The sequence below is a fragment of the Oryctolagus cuniculus genome, chromosome 19 (assembly GCF_051225735.1).
Source record: "Oryctolagus cuniculus isolate XC-2025 breed Fujian yellow rabbit chromosome 19, ASM5122573v1, whole genome shotgun sequence".
In the NCBI taxonomy this organism is placed as follows: domain Eukaryota; kingdom Metazoa; phylum Chordata; class Mammalia; order Lagomorpha; family Leporidae; genus Oryctolagus; species Oryctolagus cuniculus.
The window spans coordinates 68,240,284-68,263,441 of NC_142885.1; the positions used below are offsets into that span (position 1 = coordinate 68,240,284).

Below are 23,158 nucleotides of genomic sequence, written 5' to 3' on the forward strand. Positions count from 1 at the left end.
AGAAAATCGCACATGCCTGAAGAAATAACAATACATTTGGTCAGAGGCCAGTTGAGCCAGCTCTCAACCTTTCTTGTCCAGCCTCTATCATAAACTACTCTGGGACAGACATTGTATTTCTAAACATCTACAGCAGAAATGCAACTAAGAACCTCAAAACCCTGGGTCCAGCACTGTGGCACAGTGCGTAAAGCCACCACCACCTGCAGTGCCGGCATCCCATCTGGGTGTCAGTTCGAGTCCTGGCAGCTCCACTTCCAATCCAGCTCTCTGCTGTGGCCTGGAAAAGCAACAGAAGACAGCCAAGTCCTTGGGCCCCTGCACCCTTGTGGGAGACCCAGAAGAAACTCCTGGCTTCGGACAGGCCCAGCTCCTGATGTTGTGGCCATTTGGGGAGTGAACTAGCAGATGGAAGACCTCTCTCTCTCTCTCTCTCTGCCTCTACCTCTCTGTAACTATGCCTTTCAAATAAATAAAAGATAAATATTTTTTAAAAAACCTGCAAAATTTAAAGGTCTCTTATTCATCAAAATAAAAGAGTAGTTTAAGCATATGAAGGAATTGTAACTCTTTGAAAATTCATGATCTACATACAGGATATCACAAATGTTCTGTCACCCAATCCATTAGGATGAATAACAGACTGTACTGTTCATTAACCCAAGATTACAGGATTTACCCATTCTGTCTTTTGCTTCCCACGAGAACCCAGTTCACACCCTGGAGAGCAACCCTGCAGACTGCTGAAGCAACCACAGCAGGCAGCCAACACACTAAGAGCACGGTCAGGAAGGCAAACCCTGGAAGCTGCACCCAGGGCTCTCAGATCTGGCTGCACAGGGGACAGCCCCACTCCAGAGTGATCCTTTCCCAAGCTCTGGGAACAAGACTCAGGAATGTGTACTCTTGAAGTGACCCTGGGGACTTGAATGGGCAGACGGTAGACAACCATTGCTCTGAAGGCTTTCTGCAAAATGTCTGAATCAGACACAGTGATGATGTCAAACAAGGACAACAAGGTGACTGAAGGAGAGAGAGATCGATCCTGATCCACCCCTCTGGAAGCGCAGACACAGCTCGCCCCGCCACCACCCACCACCTTCCTGTCGTCACATCTCCCGGGTCCCTTCAAGCCTCGCCAGCTGCCTTTTTTTTTTTTTTTTTTTTTTTTTGACAGGCAGTGAGAGAGAGACAGAGGGAGAGAGAAAGGTCTTCCACTGGTTCATCCCTCAAATGGCCGCTACGGCTGGCGCACTGCAGCTGGAGTGCTGTGCCAATCCGAAGCCAGGAGCCAGGTGCTTCCTCCTGGTCTCCCATGTGGGTGCAGGGCCCAAGCACTTGAGAGAGCTGGACTGGAAGAGGAGCAACCGGGACTAGAACCCGGGGTACCGGCGCTGCAGCTGGAGGATTAGCCTAGTGAGCCACGGTGCCGGCCACCAGCTGCTCTGTCTTCACCACTAGCTTCCTTACTGGAAGACTCCCAGGGTTCTCTCCAGAATCCACTTTTCCCAATAACTTCTTCCTTTCCGATAGTTTCAAAGTAGCACACACTCATGGAGGCTCCTCACATGAAAATCAACCCTTTCCCAGGGAGCTCAAAGTCATTTCCAATTACTTCTGTGCACATCTGACCCTTGGAAAGCACACTCCACCACCCCTGAACCAGAACCACACCTCCTGCTTGTCCTCCTCGAGTCTCTTCTTCTAATAACCATATTCCCAACTTCTCAAATTTCCCATTCCCACCTTAGAGCCCTTCAATGGCTCTTTCCCAGCCTAGAATCAAACCCACATGGCAGTCAGGATTCTCCAGGATCTGGGCATGGCCATCCACTCAGCTTCCATCTCCTATCACATTCTGGGGGAATCCCACCATACAGCCACTCAGCCTCAGCTCTGTGTACCACACTACAAGGTTAGCCACGCTCGTTCTCGTAACCTCTCCCCCACCAGCTTTGACTTCCTGAAGTCTGGCTGTCCACCAATTATCTGTCCAAACATCAAAGAGTTTATTTCACACTACTCCGTCCTATGGTTGGGTCCATTGCCATTTACACAGCAAGATCATGGTAGACAAGAAGCAAACTTAGTCACCAGTATGTTTCCCACAGCCGCCAATAACATCACAGGTACCTAGTAATGTCAGCTGAGTGAACGGACACATGAAAAAGGAACAGGCGCAACTCTAAGACCAAGTGGGGGACACAAAGCTTCATGCTGAACAACCAGAAGTAACCTTGAGATGATACCAACTCAAGCTTCCGATGGTCCCCTGGTCAGAGGGCAGCCAGACGCCTTGGATGACGGCTCTGACACAGGCAGACGGGCAGTAGAAGCAAGAGAAGGCGTCACTTTTAACCTACACACAAGACTTTCTTATGCTTTCAGGAGAATTCAGAATTCTGTCCCAGCAGTTACTGGAATTTTGAGAGAAAATAAAACTGCCATTCTTTCGCTTAGGCTCGCACAGCTAGTGAAAGGATCCTAAAGCACCACACGTTAATTCAACCTCATTATCTCGAACATGCAGTGCAAACGCCCCACTATTCGTCAGACATCAACAGCTGAACTTCCAATTAAACTGTACTTCTAGATATCAGCCATTTCTCTAACACTTCAGAAGCTTTCAGCCTTTATAATCTTCAAAACCATTTTCTGAAGCCGTCTGAACTGCACAGACACTATCTCTGAGGGTCTGGCTTTATACAAAAGATAATTAGTCAAGTGCTGCATTTTTAAGCAAATCTAATTAAAAGAGCAATTGCAGATGTATCTGATAAGTCTTCCAGAAGTAAGTCCCTCACCCTTAAGACAAGACATTCTTGCCCCAGGAGTTGTATAAATTAATCAATCTAAATTAACTAGGAAATGAAGTTAAATCAAACACCCCGATCATGCTGATTTACAAGAATTCCAATACCCTAATTAACCATTTTATTTATTATAAGAAAAGTCACTGTAGCCTTTTGGTACCTAGCTTAAAATCATATATACTGTACCTGTTTTTGCTGAATAGTAGGAAACCTGGAATGATTTTTTATTTTTAAAAAGATGCTTTTTTAAAGATCTTTTTTACAAAGACTATTTTTAAAAAGATGGCTTTTGTTCTACCTTACTTTGTTTAGATCTACCTCCCCTGGTTTCTGGTGACACGGGTTAGTTCTAACCCTACAAAAGAGTACAGTAAAGAGTGGGTGATATGGGAATCTCTGTTTCTTTAGCACTGTTCCTATTTTATGCTGGATGGGAGAGGACCAGAGCAGTGCTGGGTCATCTCTTTGGGCAGGCTACATCAAGAAAGTAACCTGAAGAGACATCAAACCTGACTTTCTCGGCAGCGGTATGTTCCAACAACCACAACCTGTAAAGACACCATCAGTGCACATCAACAGGAAACAGAAAAAGGCCATCAAATCACCAGACTCCCTGGAGGCCCACGAACAAATGAGTAGGCAATGAAAATGGGCTAAACTAGAAAACCGTAAACATAGCATGGGCGTCTATCAAGACACCCATCTTGCAGTATCTCTTTAATACACATAAGTTCACCAAGATTTTTTTTTTTAAGATTTTGAATATCACATCATGCTCAAAGATAAATCTGATTTTTGTTTCCCACAAAGTGTTTTTCCCTAAGGAATTGACACACATTGCATCAGAAGCTGCATCACATCTTGGTGGACCACAGGTTCCTGCCATGGTAAAAGATTCTACCTCTCTGCCAGAGAATGTCCTCTAGCTCCGCCCCCACACTAGAGTCTGGCTACCATTTGGCCATGACCACTAGTAAGGTGGAAGCAACATGACACACATAACCTTTAAGCCACAACTCGAGGGCCCAGCAGCTTCCACCTGCACGTACTGCAAACACTGCCCTAAGATCAGCAGCCCCTGAAGAAGCCCAGGATGAGAGACCCAGGGAGAGCGCAGCCTGGCCACCCTGGCCAACTCACCCACTGAGCGTGTGCTCTGGCAGGTTCAAAGCGTAAGCGCCCAGCTAATCCACCATCAGGAGAGGCGAATCAAGCACTAAGCCAAAACTTCCTTCAGTGTGGTTCTAGACAGCAATAGAAAATGATACAATTCCAACTCTAGATCCCGACTCCAGTTTCCTGCTAATGTACACTTTGGGAGCAGTGTAGATGGCCCACGTCCTATTACCAGTGTGGACGACCTGGACTGAGTTACTAGTTCCTATCTTCAACAAGCCCAGCCCTTGCCACTGTATCTATCTAAGGAGTAAACAGGAAGATGGGAGCTCTCTGTCCTTCAAGTAACAAAACAAAACAAAAAGCATTTTAAGATCTTAACATATGTATCTTGTAGAATTAAGATTTAATTTTTTTTAATTTTTTTTTTTTAATTTTTTAACAGGCAGAGTGGACAGTGAGAGAGAGAGACAGAGAGAAAGGTCTTCCTTTGCCGTTGGTTCACCCTCCAATGGCCGCCGCGGCCGGCGCGCTGCGGCCGGCGCGCTGCGGCCGGCGCACCGCGCTGATCCGATGGCAGGAGCCAGGAGCCAGGTGCTTTTCCTGGTCTCCCATGGGGTGCAGGGCCCAAGCACCTGGGCCATCCTCCACTGCACTCCCGGGCCACAGCAGAGAGCTGGCCTGGAAGAGGGGCAACCGGGACAGAATCCGGCGCCCTGACCGGGACTAGAACCCGGTGTGCCGGCGCCGCAAGGCAGAGGATTAGCCTAGTGAGCCGCGGCGCCAGCCAGAATTAAGATTTAAAATGTGGGGGCCGGTGCTGTGGCACAGCGGGTTAATGCCCTGGCCTGCAGTGCCGGCATCCCATGTGGACGCCAGTTCGAGACCCGGCTGCTCCACTTCCGATCCAGCTCTCTGCTACGGCCTGGGAAAGCAATAGAAGATGGCCCAAGTCCTTGGGCCCATGCACTCACATAGGAGACCCGGAAGAAGCTCCTGGCTCCTGCGTTCGGGTCAGCGCAGCTTTGGCCATTGTGGCCAATTGGGGAGTAAACCAGTGGATGGAAGACCTCTCTCTCTGCCTCTGCCTCTGCCTCTCCTCTGTGCAACTCTGACTTTCAAATAAATAAATAAATGTTAAAAAAAAAAAAAAAGATTAAAAGATTTAAAATGTGATGGGACCGGCGCTGTGGCCCAGCGGGTTAACACGCTGCCTGCAGTGCCCACATCCCATATAGGCACTGGTTCAAGTCCTGGCTACTCTCATTCCTATCCAGCTCTCTGCTATCGCCTGAGAAGGCAGAAGATGGCCCAAGTCCTTGGGCCCCTGCACACACGTGGAAGACCCAAAAGAAGCTCCTGGCTCCTGGCTTCAGATCGGCACAGCTCTGGCCATTGTAGCCAATTGGGGAGTGAATCAGAGAATGGAAGACCTTTCTCTCTCTCTCTGCCTCTCCTTCTCTATGTAAATCTGACCTTCAAATAAATGAATAAATCTTAAAAAAAAAGTGATCAATGTTATAAAAATAAAGGACATGGGAAAAGGAGAAAGGAGGGGAGTGAAAAATAAAGTTTGAAACACATAACATTGCTAATGTTACAGTTACATGCATGAAGTTTAATTTAAATTCTAAATGCAAGGTCCAGGGGATTGCACTTTGGTGTAGTAGGTTACGCAACCACCTGCAGTGCCGGCATCCCATACAGGCGCCAGTTCTAGTCCCAGTTGCTCCACTTCCAATCCAGCTTCCTGCTAATGTGCCTAGGAAAGCAGTGGAGAATGGCCCAATTCCTTGGGCCCCTGCACCCATGTGGGAGACCCAGAAGAAGCTCCAGGCTCTAGGCTTCAGCCTGGCCCAGCCTCAGCTGTTGTGGCCATTAGGGGAGGGAACCAGCAGATGGAAGATCCCTGTCTTTCTCTTTCTCTCTCTCTCTCACTGTAACTCTGACTTTCAAATAAATAAACATTAAAAAAAAAAAAGGCAATGTCCATTTCAATATCAGGAGAGGGCTCCTTATCCTTATTAAGTGTTCAAATATTCAGGTTTGGCTCCTAGAATTATATGCAATTTTTGTGCACAAAGGCACTCCTTCCCTGAGAAGGCTGTCTCTCCCAGCATGTCTGGAGCTCCAGAGCACTCATACACCCATACAGGGGCCCAGCGCCCCAGGGCACTCATACACCCATACAGGGGCCCAGCGCCCCAGGGCACTCATACACCCATATAGGGCAGGCCCCAGTGCACTCATACACCCATACAGGGCAGGCCCCAGGGCACTCATACACCCATACAGGGCAGGCCCCAGGGCACTCATACACCCATACAGGGGCCCAGCGCCCCAGGGCACTCATACACCCATACAGGGCAGGCCCCAGGGCACTCATACACCCATACAGGGCAGGCCCCAGGGCACTCATACACCCATACAGGGCAGGCCCCAGGGCACTCATACACCCATACAGGGCAGGCCCCAGGGCACTCATACACCCATACAGGGCAGGCCCCAGGGCACTCATACACCCATACAGGGCAGGCCCCAGGGCAGGCCTCTGGGCAGGAAGGAGCTCTCAGGAATCCTGTGGAAAGGCAGCAGTGGCCTTTCAAAACATGCCTTCTCCTTAATGCAATCATAAAAGTAATGGGGACTTTAAAATAATATTTATTAAGAGGCCAGTGCTGTGGCATAACGGGCTAGGCCTCTGCCTGCGGCACCAGCATCCCATATGGACACCGGTTTGTGTCCTGCTGCTCTTCTTCTGATCCAGCTCTCTGCTGTAGCCTGGGAAGGCAGTGGAAGATGGCCCCAGTGCTTGGACCCCTGAGCCCACGAGGGAGACCCAGAAGAGGCTCCTGGCTTCGGTTTGACCCAGTTCCAGCCGTTGCAGCCATTTGGGGAGTAAATCCGCAAATGAAGAACTTTCTCTTTTTCTCCCTCTCTCTGTGGTTCTATCTCTCAAATAAATAATCTTTTGAAAAAATAATTTTAAGTAAAAATAGCAGTATACAATTATTCTCAACTGTAATTACAATGGCATTAAAACATACACACAGGGGCCAGTGCTGTGGCATAGCGGGTAAAGCCACTGCCTGCAGTGCCCGTGTTCCATATGGGCACCGTTTCGAGTCCCAGCTGCTCCACTTTCCATCCAGCTCTCTGCTATGGCCCAGGAAAGCATTAGAAGATGACCTAAGTCCTTGGGCCCCTGTACCCACATGGGAGACCCGGAAGAAGCTCCTGGCTCCTGGCTTCAGATCAGCACAGCTCTGGCCGTTGCGGCCAACTGGGGAGTGAACCAGCAGATGGAAGACCTCTCTCTCTCTCTCTGCCTCTCTTTCCTTTTCTGCATAACTCTGACTTTCAAATAAATAAATACATCTTAAAAAAAAATACACACAAAGCCTAGACTGGTAAATGCAAACAGAAATCATTTTCAGACTGGCGGGATGTGGCTAATTCCCACACGCTCTCCACTCTGTTTTCCAAAATATCTCAGTGCTGTTGGATAAACATCAACTTCACCCGTGAACACTATTTTTAATCTAGAAGCCCGCCCTCTCCTGGTTACCAACTCCTCACCAGGACACGGGCCTGTCTGGGACAGGATCTGGGACCCCTCTGTGTCATGCCCTAGTATAAGCCCGAGGTGGACAGTTGGCCAAATAGGGAGTCCTTCCTGTGAGGTTGGACCACAGCCCAACATTGATTCAGTCAATGTCACTTCATTCCCATGAAAGTCGTCCCCACCTTTCCCAACAAATGAATGTAAGTCGTCATACCAGAACGTAGTCTATGGTGGGAATGGGGACACATCCAAGAAGACACAGAGACCCACCCTAACTCACCAACAAGACTTTCAGAAGCTACCAAACAATGTGATTACAAACTAGAGGACTGAAAGGAACAAGGAGTCATTTTTTTACATCAATTCTGAGGACAGCATGCTCAAACAAGCCAAGTTCTGCCTCACCTCTGTCCACCACCACGCATATTAAACAGGCTCTGAATCACTGACATACTGCAGTCACTTAAACCATTACACTCAGACAGAATACATATGTCTATCACTGCACACAGCTAGCAAGGACAAACTACATCTAAATAGATGTTTTCTCTGTCTCATAGTATCTTCAAATATTTTTTGCAAGTGAGAAAATCTGTAGCTGTGGTTGCTATTTTAACCTGCCCTGTAACACGTAACAGGAATTCTGCAACACATGAGATTCACTGAACTAAGACTTAAAGTGTAAACGTCACTGAACTGCACTACCAGTCACGATGGCTAAAGTACAAAGTTACTTTGACCAAAAATCCAGTGTTGTCGTAACTATCGAGCCATGGCTGGTGCACAGCATGTGACATATTACCGAACTGAAAGCTCATGGTGCTCAGAGATCGACGCCCGACCGTCGGCGGAGGCAGCAGCAGGGCTGCTGCACTGTGAAGGTCACTGCTATTCTTTGTCATGGGACATGGATGGCATATCAAGTTAAGCTTCTTCCAAAGGACCACAATCTAGGCATTCCTACAACACTACTTAACACAGATGATACTTAACACAAGGGTGCAACCAAAACCCACGGAAACAAAGCATACAACCTATGTGTAACGTACATGTTTGCCAACTTTTGTGACTCTTCCAAACCTTCAAAACTAGGCTGAATCTCTGATTCAACTGCCTGCTGCCAACATCAGTGTCACTCTGCACACAACAGGAAAGACGCTGTGTGGGGCGAAAAGCTGACAGGAAATGGAAAGAGTAAAATCTCCCCAGAAGAAAGCAAAGTTTCCACAGTAAAAGAATCAAGAAAAGCCTAAAAACGATCCGTGAGGGACAAACTCTCACCGTTTCCCCACTCAGCTCGAGAGGAAAGCCTGAAAAGAGCCTGCACCTCAACCGCCAGCTCACTAAGGGTCTCTGCATCCGGTCTCACGTCGGTGGTGCGGAACCAACAGCAGTCCACCTCAAACACTTCCAGGACAGCCCCGCCGCACCACGTCCCCGTACCTGGGCCAGCTCCTTGACGCGCTTCTCCAGAGGTGCCGGCAAGCCTTCAGGGAGGGGGGAGGGCTGCCTGAACTCCTGGTCCAGTCCCGCCCCGAGGGAGTCACTCCCATCATCCATATCGCGGAAGGGGCTTCCTTCCGGAGACTCACTGAGCAGCTGCTCCAAGTCCAGATCAGTCAGCGAGTCCATGGCAGTGGCCGCCTGAAGCAAGTCGTTGTCAGAAGTTGAGCCAAAGAGCGAGAGCAAGGGGTCCGAGGCGCCCTCCAGTTCCCGCAGGCCCTGGGCGTCCGCTGAGGAGACGGCTGCAGGCTTATGCTCTTCCTCCCTCTTTTTCTGAGCCTCCTTCTCCTTCTGAAACTTCTTTAGCATCTCCTTAACACTCAGAGCCCCAGAGTACTTCTTCTTCTTTTTCTCCTTACTGGCATTGAGGGCTGTGAAGCTGCAGGCAAGAGGGGGGACGCTGGTTACCTGGGCTGCAGGACACCCCCTCAGGGGACTCCAGAGGCCTTCACCCCTGCTCCCAGGGCAATGGTCTCCAGGAGAACCTCAGTCAGTCACCCTGTTTTATTCCTCCCTCCTCTTGGCATATGGAGCTCGTTCTGGCCGAGACCAAAGCTTGAGAGGTAAGACAGGTCAGCACCACAGGGTCGCAGAGTGCTAAACATCCGCTGGGTAAGAACCACTGCCAGGCTGAAATGAAAGACCGCACAAAGGGAAGGGGCGGGAAAAGCATTTAAAGGGAGAAAGCAGGAGCAGCAGAGAACAGCAGCAACTTGAAGGCAGCTGGGGTGAGACTGAGTGGAGAGAAGGAAGCAGGACCACAGAAGACACGGGAAAACAGCTGAGACAGAAGAACTGGGGCAGAGAGGGGAACACTCAGAGCAAGGAACGTCAGCAATCACACAGTGACAGAGCAGCTGCCAACACTGACAGTGGAACAGAAACTCTGGCTATCTGACACAGAGATGTGAGCGTCTGACTGTGCCCAGCAAGGCATTGTGGGAGGCCAGCCCTGCTACCTCTTCTCAAGCTGTGGGGAGGGTGAGTCAGCTCCCAGGTGTCCTGCCCTACAGGTCAGACTCCATCCTAGCAAAGAAGCTGCTGCCTCTCACCCGGCTTTGGAAAACTTGGACTTTTTCGATTTCTTCTCCTTGTCATAAGTGTCATCTTTTTTCTTCTTCTTTATCTTCTCACCACCTTCCTTCAACTTCCGCTTCTGAGAATTAAAGACAAGGCACAGTTACACGGCTCCCTAACTCAGGGAGCAAGTGCACTACACAGCACTGGCCTTGCTCCGCCCGGGGCACATCCTGGGACCTGTCTCATCGGCTTTGTGAACAGAAGCTAGCAGATCAGTCCCTGGACCACAAACCCACAGCCTTCCCGCTGACAGTGTCTCCTGGAAACACCCGGGGCGGAGACGATGGTGGCCCTTGTGGAGCCTGAAAGCTTTCTGGTCCGAATGACTTAGAGGTAGGCCCTCCATCTTACTTTAAAAACACAGGAAGTAGAAGACATTTTAAGATTCTCATCTTGAGGTGGGTGTCATAGCACAGCAGGTTAAGCCGCCACTTGAGACACCCTTATCTCGTATCAGAGTGCTGGTTTGAGTCCCGCCTCCTCCACTTCTGATCCAGTTTCCTGCTAATGCATCCTGGGAGGCAGCAGATGGTGGCTCAAGTGCTTGGGGCCCTGCCACCCACATGGCAGACTCGGACAGAGCTCCAGGCTCCTGGCTTTGGCCCGGCCAAACCCTGCTGTTATAGGCATTTGGGAAACGAATCAGAGAATAAAGACTGATCTCTCTCACGCTCTGCCTTTTGAATAAAAAAAAAAAAATTTTTTTTTTAAATATGTTATGCTCATCTTAAGGCTGATTTGTTTTCGGTGGGTGACAGCCCTGGGAACTGAAGTCCTCTACATGTCCACAGAAGAGGGTCAGCGGGGGTGGTGCACACTTCCTCACTCCACACCCTCACTGCTACTGGCCCGCCCTGAGAACACCTCCAGAAACGACTGTGCTGAGCTTGCTGAGATGTCCCAGATATGGACATGACGACCGTGAGCTGGAGAGCCCCCATGGACACTTTACCTGGGCACAGCTCTGCCTTTCCACCAGCCTCCTGCGCCATCCTAAACCAGTGCATATTCTGGTCAGTTAGCTACTGATCTTATAGGATCATGTCAAAAAGCATTTCTGAAATCCAAAAGCAAGCAGGCTCTAACCTTTGGAGATTTTTTCTTCTTTTCTTTAATGAAGTCATCCTCAGATTCTGATGCTTGTCTAAACTGCAGGGTTCCCGAGTTAATGTAAAATCCTCCATACTTTGTGGTCAAAGAAGCAGGAACAAGCTCATCATACTGAAGGGGGGAAACAAACTGTCAGCTCCAAGTTCTGTTCTGGTTCTAGCCCAAAGGTGCAAAGCGGGTACTGAGAGATATGTGATCGTGTTTCTCTGTCACACTTCAGACAGTGTACTAAGATACTCTTCTGGTCAGTCATGAACGTCTGAGCTACAAGGTGTTTGGGTGGATCTAGCCATTTTCAGATGAAGGAACTAAGGCCAGGATCAAAGAGGTGCTTCCTCTGTTCATCAGAGCTGCTTCTGCCTCGTGCTAAGAAGAGAGCACACCTGCTCTGACTGCCCCAACTTCCTGGCTGCCACCAGCAGGTTAAGGTATGGTGGTGCTGATACCGCATTTCATGAACTACTTACCGCCTCAGAGTTATCGATGAAGGAATCGGATTCATCATAACCATACCCCATATCAATCAAGTCCTGTATTCGGTCTTTTCTACGTTTCTTTCCACCCTAAAATTTAAAAGCAAAAGGATACACACACAGAATTGTTGCCTTGAACTTCAGCTGGATTAAAGGTTAAAGCACCAGAACAACCCCTCACATGAGCCCCAAAACCTTCTTCCCTGAAGATCTTTTAAAATGGGACATGGGCAGGCATTGCAGCACCATGGGTTAAGCTACCTGCATCCCATATCAGAGGCTGGGATCAGGCCCCGCCCCTGTTTCTGACCCAGCTTCCTGCTAATGCACCCTGGGAGGCAGCAGATGGTAGTTTAAGTAGCTGGGTCCCTGCCACCCATGCGGGAGACCCAGATTGAGTTCCTGGATCCTAGCTCTGGCCTGGCCCAGGCTTGGCTGCTGTGAGCATTTCTCTCTCCCCCTCCCCCTCCCTCTGTAGTTCTACCTTTCAAATAAAAACAAAACTCTAAAACTGGACATATTTATAGCTGCATAAAATGGCCTAAGACAAGAATGAGCTATAGGCTCATGCTTCACACCCAACATTCCCTCTAAGGCAGGCAGCAGGCCCCTCTCTTTCACTCACCCACCGAGCACCACACTTGCTCCCGCCACATGCATTTCTGTACCTTAACATATTTGTTCAGTAACTGCATTCTGCTCAGTCCAACCTCTATACTCATTTCCAGATCAGTGATCACATGATGATCCACCAAAAGAAATACGGAAATATCTAGAAACCTCGTCTACTCAATGAAGTTGTTTTGTTGCTCAAGGGAAAAATCTTACATATTTTTCTTCAAATTTCCGGGCAAGGGCTTCCACTTTGTGCCTTTCCTTTTCTTCATCATTGAAAGGATCTGAAAGATCTTTCTTCTGTAAAGAGATTATTCCACAAAAAGATGAGTCACAAAAAATTCCCACAATTCTATTCATAGAATGGCTAGGAATTAAAGATGAGGCCGGCGCTGCGGCTCAATAGGCTAATCCTCTGCCTGCGGCGCTGGCACACTGGGTTCTAGTCCCGGTTGCCCCTCTTCCAGGCCAGCTCTCTGCTGTGGCCAGGGAGTGCAGTGGAGGATGGCCCAAGTGCTTGGGCCCTGCACCCCATGGGAGACCAGGAGAAGCACCTGGCTCCTGCCATCGGATCAGTGAGGTGCGCCGGCCGCAGTGCGCCGGCTGCGGCGGCCATTGGAGGGTGAACCAACGGCAAAGGAAGACCTTTCTCTCTGTTTCTCTCTCTCTCACTGTCCACTCTGCCTGTCAAAAAAAAAAAAAAAAAAAAAAAGATGAGGTAGAATACATGCTGTCATATCTCCAGTGTTTATCTTCACTGTTGAACAATGTAAAATTTCATCAATATAATTCAACAAACCTTGATGAGGGCCAGCACTTTGGCATGATAGGCTAAGCCTCCACATGCAGCACCAGCATCCCATACGGGTGCCAGTTTGTGTCCTGGTTGTTTTCCTCCTTATCCAGCTCTCTGCTATGGCCTGGGAAAGCAGTAGAAGATGGCCCAAGTGCTTAGGCTCCTGCACCTGCATAGGAGACCCGTAAAAAGCTCCTGGCTCCTAGCTTCAGATAGGCCCAGCTCCAGTTATTGCAGCCATTTGAGGAGTGAATCAGCAGATAAAAGACCCTTCTCTCTCCCTCATTCTCCCTCTCTCTATAACTCTACCTCTCAAATAAATAAAATCTTAAAAAAAAAAAAAAAAAAACCACTTAATGAAACGCCCACAGACAGCCCCCACAGTGCTAGGGGCTACACAGGCTATGCTCAATCGCCACAACTGTGTTCCATATCATTAAGTTCCTCTGTAGCTCTAACATTTATTTTATGTACTTAAAAACATCCTAAGAAGGGACGCAAAGGCTTCACCAGACTTTCAAAACAGTCAACGGATCAAAAAGGTTAAGAAGTCAGTGAATGTAGTACTCGTTTTTGAGTTGCTCTGCTTTGCTGTTTATAGAGAAACTGTGGAGTTTGCGCTTCTCAGTCTGACCAACTTCAAATCCAGGTTCACAGCATTCTCTACCTCTCGAAGTCCATCTTCCTTCCACCCCAACAAAGATTTATTTATTCACTCAAAAGACAGAGAAAGAGAAAGACAGAGAGAGAAAAAAAAAAAAACAGAGAGATCTTCCATCCACTTGTTCACTTCCCAGTGGCTACTATGACTGGCACTGGACCAAGACAAAGCAAGGAGCCTGAAACTCCATCCATGTCTCCCATGTGGATGGCAGGGGCCCAGTAACTTGGACCATCTTCTGCTGCTTTCCCAGGCACATTAGCAGGGAGCTGGATCAGAAGCAGAGCAGCCAGGATATGAACAGTGCCCATAGCGGATGCTGGTGTCACAGGTGGCAGTTTCACACATTTCAGCCCCTGAAAGCCCATTGTCAAAGGTCTTTTATCTCTTGTCCTCTCAATTTTTTTTTAAAGATTTATTTATTTATTTGAATTTATTTTACGAAGAGAGGTAAAGACAGAAAGGTCTTCCATCCGCTGGTTCACTCCCCAGATGGCCGCAACAGCCGGAGCTGTGCCAATCCAAAGCCAGGAGCCGGGAGCTTCTTCCCGGGTCTCCCATGCGGGTGCAGTGGCCCAAAGACTTGGGCCATCTTCTACTGCTTTCCCAGGCCACAGCAGAGAGCTGGACTGGAAGTGGAGCAGCCGGGACTCAAACTGGCACCCATGAGGGATGCCAGCACTTCAGACCAGGGTTTTAACCCACTGTGCCACAGTGCCGACCCAGTCCTCTCAATCTTAAAACCACTCCAAATATTTTCATGTTGTCTTCCAAAGTTTATTCTACTCCACAGGCTTATTTTTGCATTTTTCTCATCCACTCACTGCCGAGTTGGGCCTTAAGCTTCCTAGACGAAATCTGTTTTAATATGAGACTCCTAAACTAGTACACTTGAAGACTGCAGAGTAGGGATAGGAATGTGGCTCAGCAGTTTAGTGGCTGCTTGGGACATCCACTTCCCATATTTGAACACTTGGTTCAAGTCCTAGCTGCTCTGCTTCTGATTCAGCTTCCTGCCTGTGTGTACCTTGGGAGGCAGCAAGGGCTATCTCAAGTACTCACGCCCCTGCCACTTACATGGGGAGACCCAGATGGGGTCTCCAGCTTCTGGATCCGGCCTGGCCCACCCTGGCTATTGTGGGCATTTGGAGGTGAACCAGCAGATGGAAGGTATCTCTTTTTTTCCCCTCTGTCTGCCTTTCAAATAAAATGGTTTTTTTAATTTACATTTATGGAAAACGCATTTTAAAAAGACTTCAGAGTAGATCAAAAACACTAAAGACTGGAAAAACAAAACTCTTATCCTACCTTCCCTACTGAAATCCCACCCATTCATAAAGGATCAGTTACGGGGGCACAGCGCTGTGGTGCAGAAGGTTAACTCCCTGGCCTGAAGCGCTGGCATCCCATATGGGCACCGGTTCGAGACCGCACTACTCCACTTTCGATCCAGCTCTCTGTTATGGCCTGGGAAAGCAGTAGAAGATGGCCCAAGTCCTTGGGCCCCTGCACCCACGTGGGAGACTGGGAAGAGGCTCCTGGCTTTGGATCAGCGCAGCTCCAGCCTTTGCGGCCAACTGGGGAATGAACCATCGGATGGAAGATCTCTCTCTCTCTCCTCTCTCTGTGTAACTCTTTCAAATAAATAAATCTTTAAAAAAAAAAAAAAAAAAAGGATCAGTTACAGGGATACACATTTTAAAGGGACAAAACAGAAATATACAGTCACATGATGTGCATACCACAAATGGGTCATCTTTCAAATACCTGTGTATTGGTACATTGATCACATATAACTAGAGCAGTTAAAATCATTTTTAAAAATCATGAGCAGCAGGGCTGGTGCTATGGTAAAGCAGATTAAGATATTGTCTGCGGTACCAGCATCCCAGTTGGGCGCTGGTTTGAGTCCCGGCTGCTCCGCTTCCGATCTGGCTCCCTGCTAGTGCACCCGGAAAGGCGGAAGAGGATGGTCCAAGTCCTTGGGCCCCTGTACACACGTGGGAGAGGGAGAGGAAGCTCCTGGCTCCGGCCTGGCCCAGCCCTGGCCATTAAGCCCATTGGGGAATGAACTAGCAGATGGAAGATTCTAACTCTGCCTTTCAAATAAATAAATATATATCCTAAAAACAAAAATATATGAGCGGCACTAGAATCAACATGTGTGTGTTAGAGCCTTGCAAACAGCAGTCTTTCAAGAACTAGTCTTTCCTGACCAGAGGAAAGTCCAGCTCTGTCCAAACATAGGACAGGCTCTGCCCAAGCACCCAAGACACAGGCTCTCCTCTGCCCAAGCCCTCCGTGGCCTGTACCTGTCCCAGAATGAAGCAATGATCACATTCTAACACCTGTTACTTGTGTTAGTATAATTCTACTAAAACATGTGCCAGATTGCAAAGCTGAGGCTGGTGTAGCCTGTTCCCCACCTTACACAGTTCAGTGCCCTCACACTCTAAGAAACACATGTCAAGTCAGTCAATGTCCAAACATCTCAGATCATGCTGTTTTTATCACTGTGTAGCAGACCCACAGCATTCAGGAGCTCTGAACCTGAAATGCAGGTGTGAACCCCTGACACCTGATGCAAAGCTCTCTGTGTGCTCCATGCATCAGGAGTCCCAGGATGGTTAGCCAGACACTTTGTCTCCAGGAAAGAGGGTAGCACTCCTACCTCAGCAAAAGGGTTATGGACGAATTTGAAATTATTTTCTCTTGCCCTGCACACTGGCCCTCATATACAAGTTGGCCTCTGGTACAGCCTCATTAGCTACCATCAAGCAATCAAACCTTGATCTCAGTTGAGGAAACACATGTTCATATGAGCAAAGAAAACTGGGCAATCTTTCTAGTCAAACGAATTCCCCTTAAACAGCACAGACGTGAGCTGGACTGACGGGGCACAGGGCACTGAGGTATCCACCAAGAGGACCTCACGCTACCCTCAGACACTGCATGAGCCAGTTTACTGAGCACCACTCTGGAGACCAGAATGTGGAGTGTGGGGCCCCGTTTACCTTTTCTTCAGAACCTAGCCTACCGCAAAGTAGACAGGAGGTTCAAACCGCTCTTCATCCAGCTCCTACTGTTACTATCTAAGCCCATAAAGTACAAAAACGTGTATAAAAGGCCGGTGCTGTGGCGTAGCAGGTAAAGCTGCTGCCTGCAGTGCTGACATCCCATATGGGCACTGGTTTGAGTCCCAGCTGCTCCTCTTCCGATCCAGCTCTCCACTATGGCCTGAGAAAGCAGTAGAAGATGGCCCACGCTGACACCCATGCTCAGGCCTACAGTGTGGCTCCGGGTTACGGTGGACGTACCTTGTCTCCAGGCTGAAGACCCTTCACCTTCCCTCGGCTATTCTTCACCAGCTCTGGGTAGAAGAACTCCGGGCATCGTTTGTGATCTGGTTCAAAGAGGGTGAGTGTAATCCGAACAGCGGCTGCCGCAGGCTCGGGGTCCTGGTGCTGCTCTGTTCCAGCCTCCTCTTTCCGGGACTTCTTTAAAAAGGCAGGATTCAGAGAGCCTGGCAGTGAGCTGAACTGGACCCTGTGGGGCTCCGACATGGCTACCACCAAGGCTCAGCAGGTGTCACCGCATGGTTTCTGTTAACGTTCAAAAGAGTTACCAGGTCAACTTTTTTGAGACAAAACTCATCACTTTCTTATTCAATTATACAGATTTAAGTTGAAAAGACCTTCACTGTCAAGAATCCATTGTTGAACTTTTAAAATTGCCAAGCTTTTTTGTTTTGCTTAAGTAATATGCATCTTAAAGTTTTCACAAACGTGAAAACCACCCCAAATCTCTCATTTGGCATCAAAGACTGCAGTTAGGCTTCTCCCCTTAGGCCTCCCCCGATTCTCTATGGCTAGAAGGCCCTTCTCCAACCACATCTTCTGTGTGGTCTTTGATAGGCACTTTTCTCATCTCTCTCTCTCTCTCTTTTTTTTTTTTTTTTAATGGGCTTTCCCTTTATGCTTGGCTACAGTTAGCACCTGTCTCTGCTCAGGTTCAAGGCAGGGAGTGGAGCCTGCTTCCCTCCCAGCTGTGTCTCGGTTTGCCAGGACCACACACCCACCTCCTGGTGTGGCTGTGCAAGCCTGAGAAGATACAGAAATGGTACTAGATGAAGTACATTAACACTTACAGGTTAGATTTTAGGTTAAATTTACAATCACTGTGATAACCTGATTTTGAAACATGTAAGCGAATCCGATGCACAGTGTTATAGAATGAAAAAGAATGAAACTGGAGCCGGCGCCGTGGCTCAATAGGCTAATCCTCCACCTTGCGGCGCCGGCACACCGGGTTCTAGTCCCGGTCGGGGCACCGGATTCTGTCCCGGTAGCCCCTCTTCCAGGCCAGCTCTCTGCTATGGCCAGGGAGTGCAGTGGAGGATGGCCCAGGTGCTTGGGCCCTGCACCCCATGGGAGACCAGGAAAAGCACCTGGATCCTGGCTCCTGCCATCGGATCAGCGCGGTGCGCCGGCTGCAGCGGCGGCCATTGGAGGGTGAACCAACGGCAAAGGAAGACCTTTCTCTCTCTGTCTCTCTCTCTCACTGTCCACTCTGCCTGTCAAAAAAAAAAAAAAAAAAAAAAGAATGAAACTGGACTTATAATTTTGATTTAAAATGCTTAAAAAATGTGATTAGGTTCTAAAATGCTTCCATGTTTAGAAAAATGTGACATCTTCACACAATTATTATAATTACGAGAGTTGCTTAAGTCATTAGCAAGATTTTACTATTAGGTTAATAAATTCACCTAAGAAGTCTAAAGTTCTCCAGAGAATCAAAGATGCACAACTTTAAATCCAGTTTAAAATACTTAAGGGAATTTAACTTTGTAAACACAGTTAATTGTTTAAGGGGACCTAATCTGCTAAACTGGTGCCTTAATCCAACCATTGTCAAAGATCAAGTATCTCTGCTTGCATAGCCTTAGGTTAGTAAACAAACAAGAAAAGGCTTAAAAACAACTGTTTTTAAATACTGGCCTTCAGTGAACTAAACAGTATTCTAAACACAGTATTGCACACACTGCTCTTAAACACCTCACCTCAACCAAATTAGCTCAAAAAATGCTAGCCTTTGTATCTCAGCTTATTTCTAGCAATTAGTATATATATATCGTAATTGTAAATACTCATACATCCTTTTAATTATTGTATTTCAAACCGGTTATTGGTGAAACAAAATCTAAGTTGAGTGTGTATGCTGGTTTAGTAATTAGTCCCTTTACTGGATTCTTATTTTAAAAGCTTTTTTCCCCCCACAATATGCACTCCCATTACCCACAGAAATGAAAATTCTCTTTCCTCTTCTGAAAAATCACATTTCTCATTTTTGTTTCCTGTCTTATTGCATTGGCTAGAATCAGGCAGGAGACACTGTCATGTAGCCGACTTCCCTGGGAATGCCCGTCGCGCCCGGTATAATGTTGATTAAAGCATTCATATCCTCTATCAAGCCGCTAAAATATCCTCCAACCCCTCAAGAAGTAAGTTAGTTTTGAATCATGGGCGTGTGTTGCGGCGTACTATTTCCCGCTTAGAATGACCGGTCAGTCCAAACGCGTGCGCGCGCGCGCAAGCGCACACACACTCGCCACGAGCGCCCTGCAATGACAGTCCCTGAACTTAACCCACGGCCTTTCAGGGAAACCGGTCTCCGAAGAAAATTCAGGATGCGAGACAAGCCAGTGCGCTGGGAGCCCCGGCGGCGCGGCCTCGGCCGAACGCGGCTGCGAGTCCACTGCCGGCGCCGGACCCCCTCGGAGAGTCCGAGCCTCCGCCTGGGCCCCCAAGTCGCGCGTGGCGCCCAGCTCCGCGGCGGCACACACCGCGCAGCACAGGGCTCGGCTGCACGGCGTCCGCACCGCGCTCCGCGTCCGTCTTCCGGTCGCCGCAACTTCTTACGAAGTGACCGACTGACCGCCCGGCCCCGCCGCCGTACGCACCTGAGTCCCCAGCGCCGACGCGGGCCGCAGACGTCCCCTCGCGGAGGTCCTCATGCCGGCCCGCCGACCCCGGGCGGCGGCGCAGCTAGCGGCCGGCTCCCGAGCCCTGCCTCCGGGCGGCCGGCCGGCCAGCCCCGCGGCCCATAGCGGGGTCCCGCGCCGCGCGGAAGCGGAGAAATGCCAACTCGAAGCAACTTGAGAACAACCGTGGGACAACTTGCGGCGCGCGCCCGCCGCCCGCCGTCCAGAGGAGCGCGCTGGAGGAGCCGGGCGGCTGAGCGCTCGCCCCGGCGCCGCGCCCCGCCGCGGGGAGCGCCGACGCCGAGACAGCGCGGCCTCCCGGGCTGCGGCCGGGGGCAGCCCGCCGCGCGCGCGGCGCCGGGCTCGGGAGGAGGCTGGCTTCCAGGCCGCGCCGAAGTCCGTCAGGCAGCTCCCGGGAGCAGCGACGGGGCCGGCCGGCGCCGCGGGCTCTGGAATGGCCCCGGGGCCCGAGCCGGACTAACGGCCGTAACGGAAGCACCGAGGGAGCAGGAGGGCCGAGTCCAGCACCCGGGGGCGGGGCGGGCCGCCAGGCCGGCTCCCTCCCGCGCTTGGCCGGCCGCACCGTCGCCGCCGCCGCCACCTCAGACCGCGGGTTCTTCGTTGTCACGAGCCGGAGGGAGGGGGAAGGAGCCGGGAGTCTCCGGGCTCCGGCGCGCGGAGATCGTGGCGCCCAGTCACGTGCTGCTCGCCGGGCCAATGAGCGCCGGCGGACGCGGTGACGTCAGAGCAGCGGCGTGGCCGATGACAGCAGGCCCCCGTCACGTGGTGGGGTCCACTCCAATGGGCGGTGCCGGGCCGACCTGATGTTCCCGGCGGCCCGTGCGTCGGCGGTGGTTGGGTGGTAAGATGGCGACTGTGAGTCTGCGGCTCGGCGACTTGGTGTGGTGAGTGCGGGCGGCCGGAGCCGGGCGGGATGCGCCGGGGAGCTGCCTGCTTGGGTGCGGAGTTAGCGGCCGGACCTGGAGCTGCCCTTCTGTGCGCTCCAGGGCGCGGACAGAGGGGAGGATGAGGCTCCTGGAGCGGCGCTGGGCGGAAGGGGCAGTCTGGCCCCGGGGGACCGAGGCCGAGGGTGGCCGCGGAGGGCCCGGCTCTGAGTCCCGAAGCCGCCCCGCGGGGGACGTCAGCAGCCCCGGTGTAGGGAGCCCCCCGGCCCGCCGTAGGACGCTGGGTTCCAGGGTCTTGGCGGAGGCGGGAGAGCTGGGGAGTCCTGGGGGCCATCTCTCGGGGCTGGTCCGTCAAAATCCGCGTTGCTCTGAAACCGACCTGTGCGGGCGGCTCGGCAGGCGATGGCGACCCCGACCTGCCGGCGCTGTCCGCTGAGGGAGCCGCGCGGGGGCTTCTCCTGGACGGCGGCGGCGTGGCCGGGGCCCCTGCCGTCTTGGGTGGCTCTCGTGGCCCGCGCGAACCCGGACTCGGCCGTCGTCGCTCGTCCGAGCGGCCGGTCCGTGTGTCAGAGTCGGGGCTTGGTCTCCTGGTGACTTCAGCCCGCCGCAGCGCGGGGAAGTCTGTGTTCGCGGAGGAGACCGCCCCCCGTCCCGGTCACGAGCGGGTCTGGGCGGCTTTGTTGTCAGCGGGAGCTCGCACAGCGCTGTGCGGGTTTGCATTCGGCGTCCAGAACTCGCGGCGGGCGGCTTTTGTTGCGGCGCCGGAGGGTGCCAGCCGCGCCTCGAGTGGGTTGAGGGAGGCAGACTGGCTTTTCCAGGTCGAGTTCTGCATTTTGTGTGTGTGTGTGTGTGTGTTTGTTCTCTCTAGGGGGAAGCTCGGCCGGTACCCTCCTTGGCCTGGGAAGGTGAGTGCTGGCAGCAGTTGGAGACGGCAGTCGGGGTGGAGGACGACGGGGATGTAGGGTACCGGGCTCTCGGCCTCTAGCGCTGGGTTAGCCGAGCCCACTCGGCCAGCGCTCTCAACGCGTCAGTTACTGCAGATCGTGTCATCGCAGCTTACATTTTCTGAATCAGAGATGTTCGGTGAAGTTTTTTTTTTTTTTTAACCCAGGGAATCAGTTCTTATTTGAATGTAGCTTTATGCTTAAATCAGACAAGAAGAAAGTGAATCAGTACATCCTCCAGGAAGAGAGAGATCTAAATGTAGGCTGTTGAAAAACCAAAGTATTTTTGTCCCAACTAAGTTTAACCCCCCACCACCACCACCATATGTGCTGCTCCAGTGTGTCTTCGCAGAAGTCAGCATTCCAGGATCTGCGCGAGGGGATCCGGCATAGCCTTCCAAATGTTCTGTTTTTATATTCCTGCTGGAAGCCCAGGAGATGTCTTTAGATTCTTTGCAATATGGTGTTTCCTGTGCCTCAGTTGTCGTTTATTTTCATTATACTCTGTCTCGGCTCTGCCTGCACAGGGACTATTTTGAGGAACTGGCCTATCCATTTCTCCAGCGAGGACAGGGGTCACATTGCAGGCAGGTTGGGTCAGGGTGGGTGTCCATGTAGTAGAACAGCAGTCGTAGTCAAAGGGGTACTGTCTAGTGGACAACCTGTTAGTTATTTGAGATTATCTAAACTATTTGCACATTTCCGTGTATCTCAGTAGAAAAGTCCCAGATTTGGATAAGTACTACACCCTGGGTTATTTTTCTACATATTATTTTGGTGTTTTGTTTCACTTTTTTTCCTCCCATCTTAGAGTTGTGGAAAATTACTGCCTAGTGGGCTGCTATGTCTCCTTTAAGCCTTTTTTTCCCTCTTATCCTCCAGATTGTTAATCCACCCAAAGACTTGAAGAAACCACGTGGAAAGAAATGCTTCTTTGTGAAGTTTTTTGGAACAGAAGATCAGTGAGTAATGTTCACCAGGAGTTTCACTTTGCTTTTGTTAGGGTGTTACCTGAGTCTGAGCGACTTTGAAAATGTTCTTGGGATCCTTAGTTCAGTCCTCTTGTGGTATATAAGAAAAGCACATTGCTCTGGCTTAGCAAAGGTGCTATTCTTACCTCACAGAAATTGTCATGGGGCCAGTAACAACGTGGATGAGGTAAGAACCAGGGTTCATCAGTTTCTAAATATGATCAGCACACTGAGACGGTTTCTCACATCTTTCTTTACCAAACTCCATTGGCGGTTTCTTTTATAAGAGCCGTGGTTGACTCTCTTCTCGTATCCACATATCATTACCGTTCGTTCATGAGGTACATAGTAAAAAAAAATTGTATTTGTTAGTATAAATGATTGTTTAATCCTCTTTTGTGTAACTAGGTGACTTGCTTTAGCATTGCAGTAGTGAGGCTTTCATGCCAGATGTGTGCTAAAGCTGAAGAAGCCAAAACCGTTAGTTTGAGATTCTAGGCCTGACCCAAAGCCACAGTGAGGGGAAGCGTGTCAATGAGTTTCCGTGATTTGTTGAGTTTTCTCACTCCATCAGGTTGATGGCCTGGGTCTAGCTAGATGGTAATTCTTTTTTTTAAGTAGTTGTG

General features: G+C 50.3%; 2 protein-coding genes across 19 annotated transcripts in view; one reads left to right on the top strand and one right to left on the bottom strand.

Moving 5' to 3' along the window:
- UBN1 (ubinuclein 1) overlaps positions 1-20,391 on the bottom strand; it is a 32,777-nt gene extending 12,386 nt beyond the window's left edge. For all 3 annotated transcript variants that reach the window (XM_051836141.3, XM_051836140.3, XM_089321267.1), the window contains exons 1-7: positions 19,692-20,391; positions 17,050-17,334; positions 12,489-12,575; positions 11,655-11,750; positions 11,164-11,298; positions 10,050-10,153; positions 8,938-9,376 (exon numbers count right to left, since the gene is read on the bottom strand). In XM_051836141.3, the coding sequence (XP_051692101.2) occupies positions 8,938-9,376; positions 10,050-10,153; positions 11,164-11,298; positions 11,655-11,750; positions 12,489-12,575; positions 17,050-17,295 (1,107 nt within the window). In that variant the 5' untranslated portion in view covers positions 17,296-17,334; positions 19,692-20,391. The remainder of the gene's footprint in view (positions 1-8,937; positions 9,377-10,049; positions 10,154-11,163; positions 11,299-11,654; positions 11,751-12,488; positions 12,576-17,049; positions 17,335-19,691) is intronic.
- A 72-nt stretch (positions 20,392-20,463) lies between these two features.
- The window catches only part of GLYR1 (glyoxylate reductase 1 homolog), a 34,610-nt gene continuing 31,915 nt past the window's right edge, over positions 20,464-23,158 (top strand). For 4 of the 16 annotated variants that reach the window (XM_051836143.3, XM_089321270.1, XM_051836146.3 and 1 more), the window contains exons 1-3: positions 20,466-20,617; positions 21,486-21,522; positions 22,444-22,523. In XM_051836143.3, the coding sequence (XP_051692103.1) occupies positions 20,580-20,617; positions 21,486-21,522; positions 22,444-22,523 (155 nt within the window). In that variant the 5' untranslated portion in view covers positions 20,466-20,579. Of the gene's footprint in view, positions 20,618-21,485; positions 21,523-22,443; positions 22,524-23,158 lie in introns of all 16 variants that reach the window. The other 12 variants (XM_002722266.6, XM_070063996.2, XM_008249635.5 and 9 more) reach the window with 6 other exon arrangements.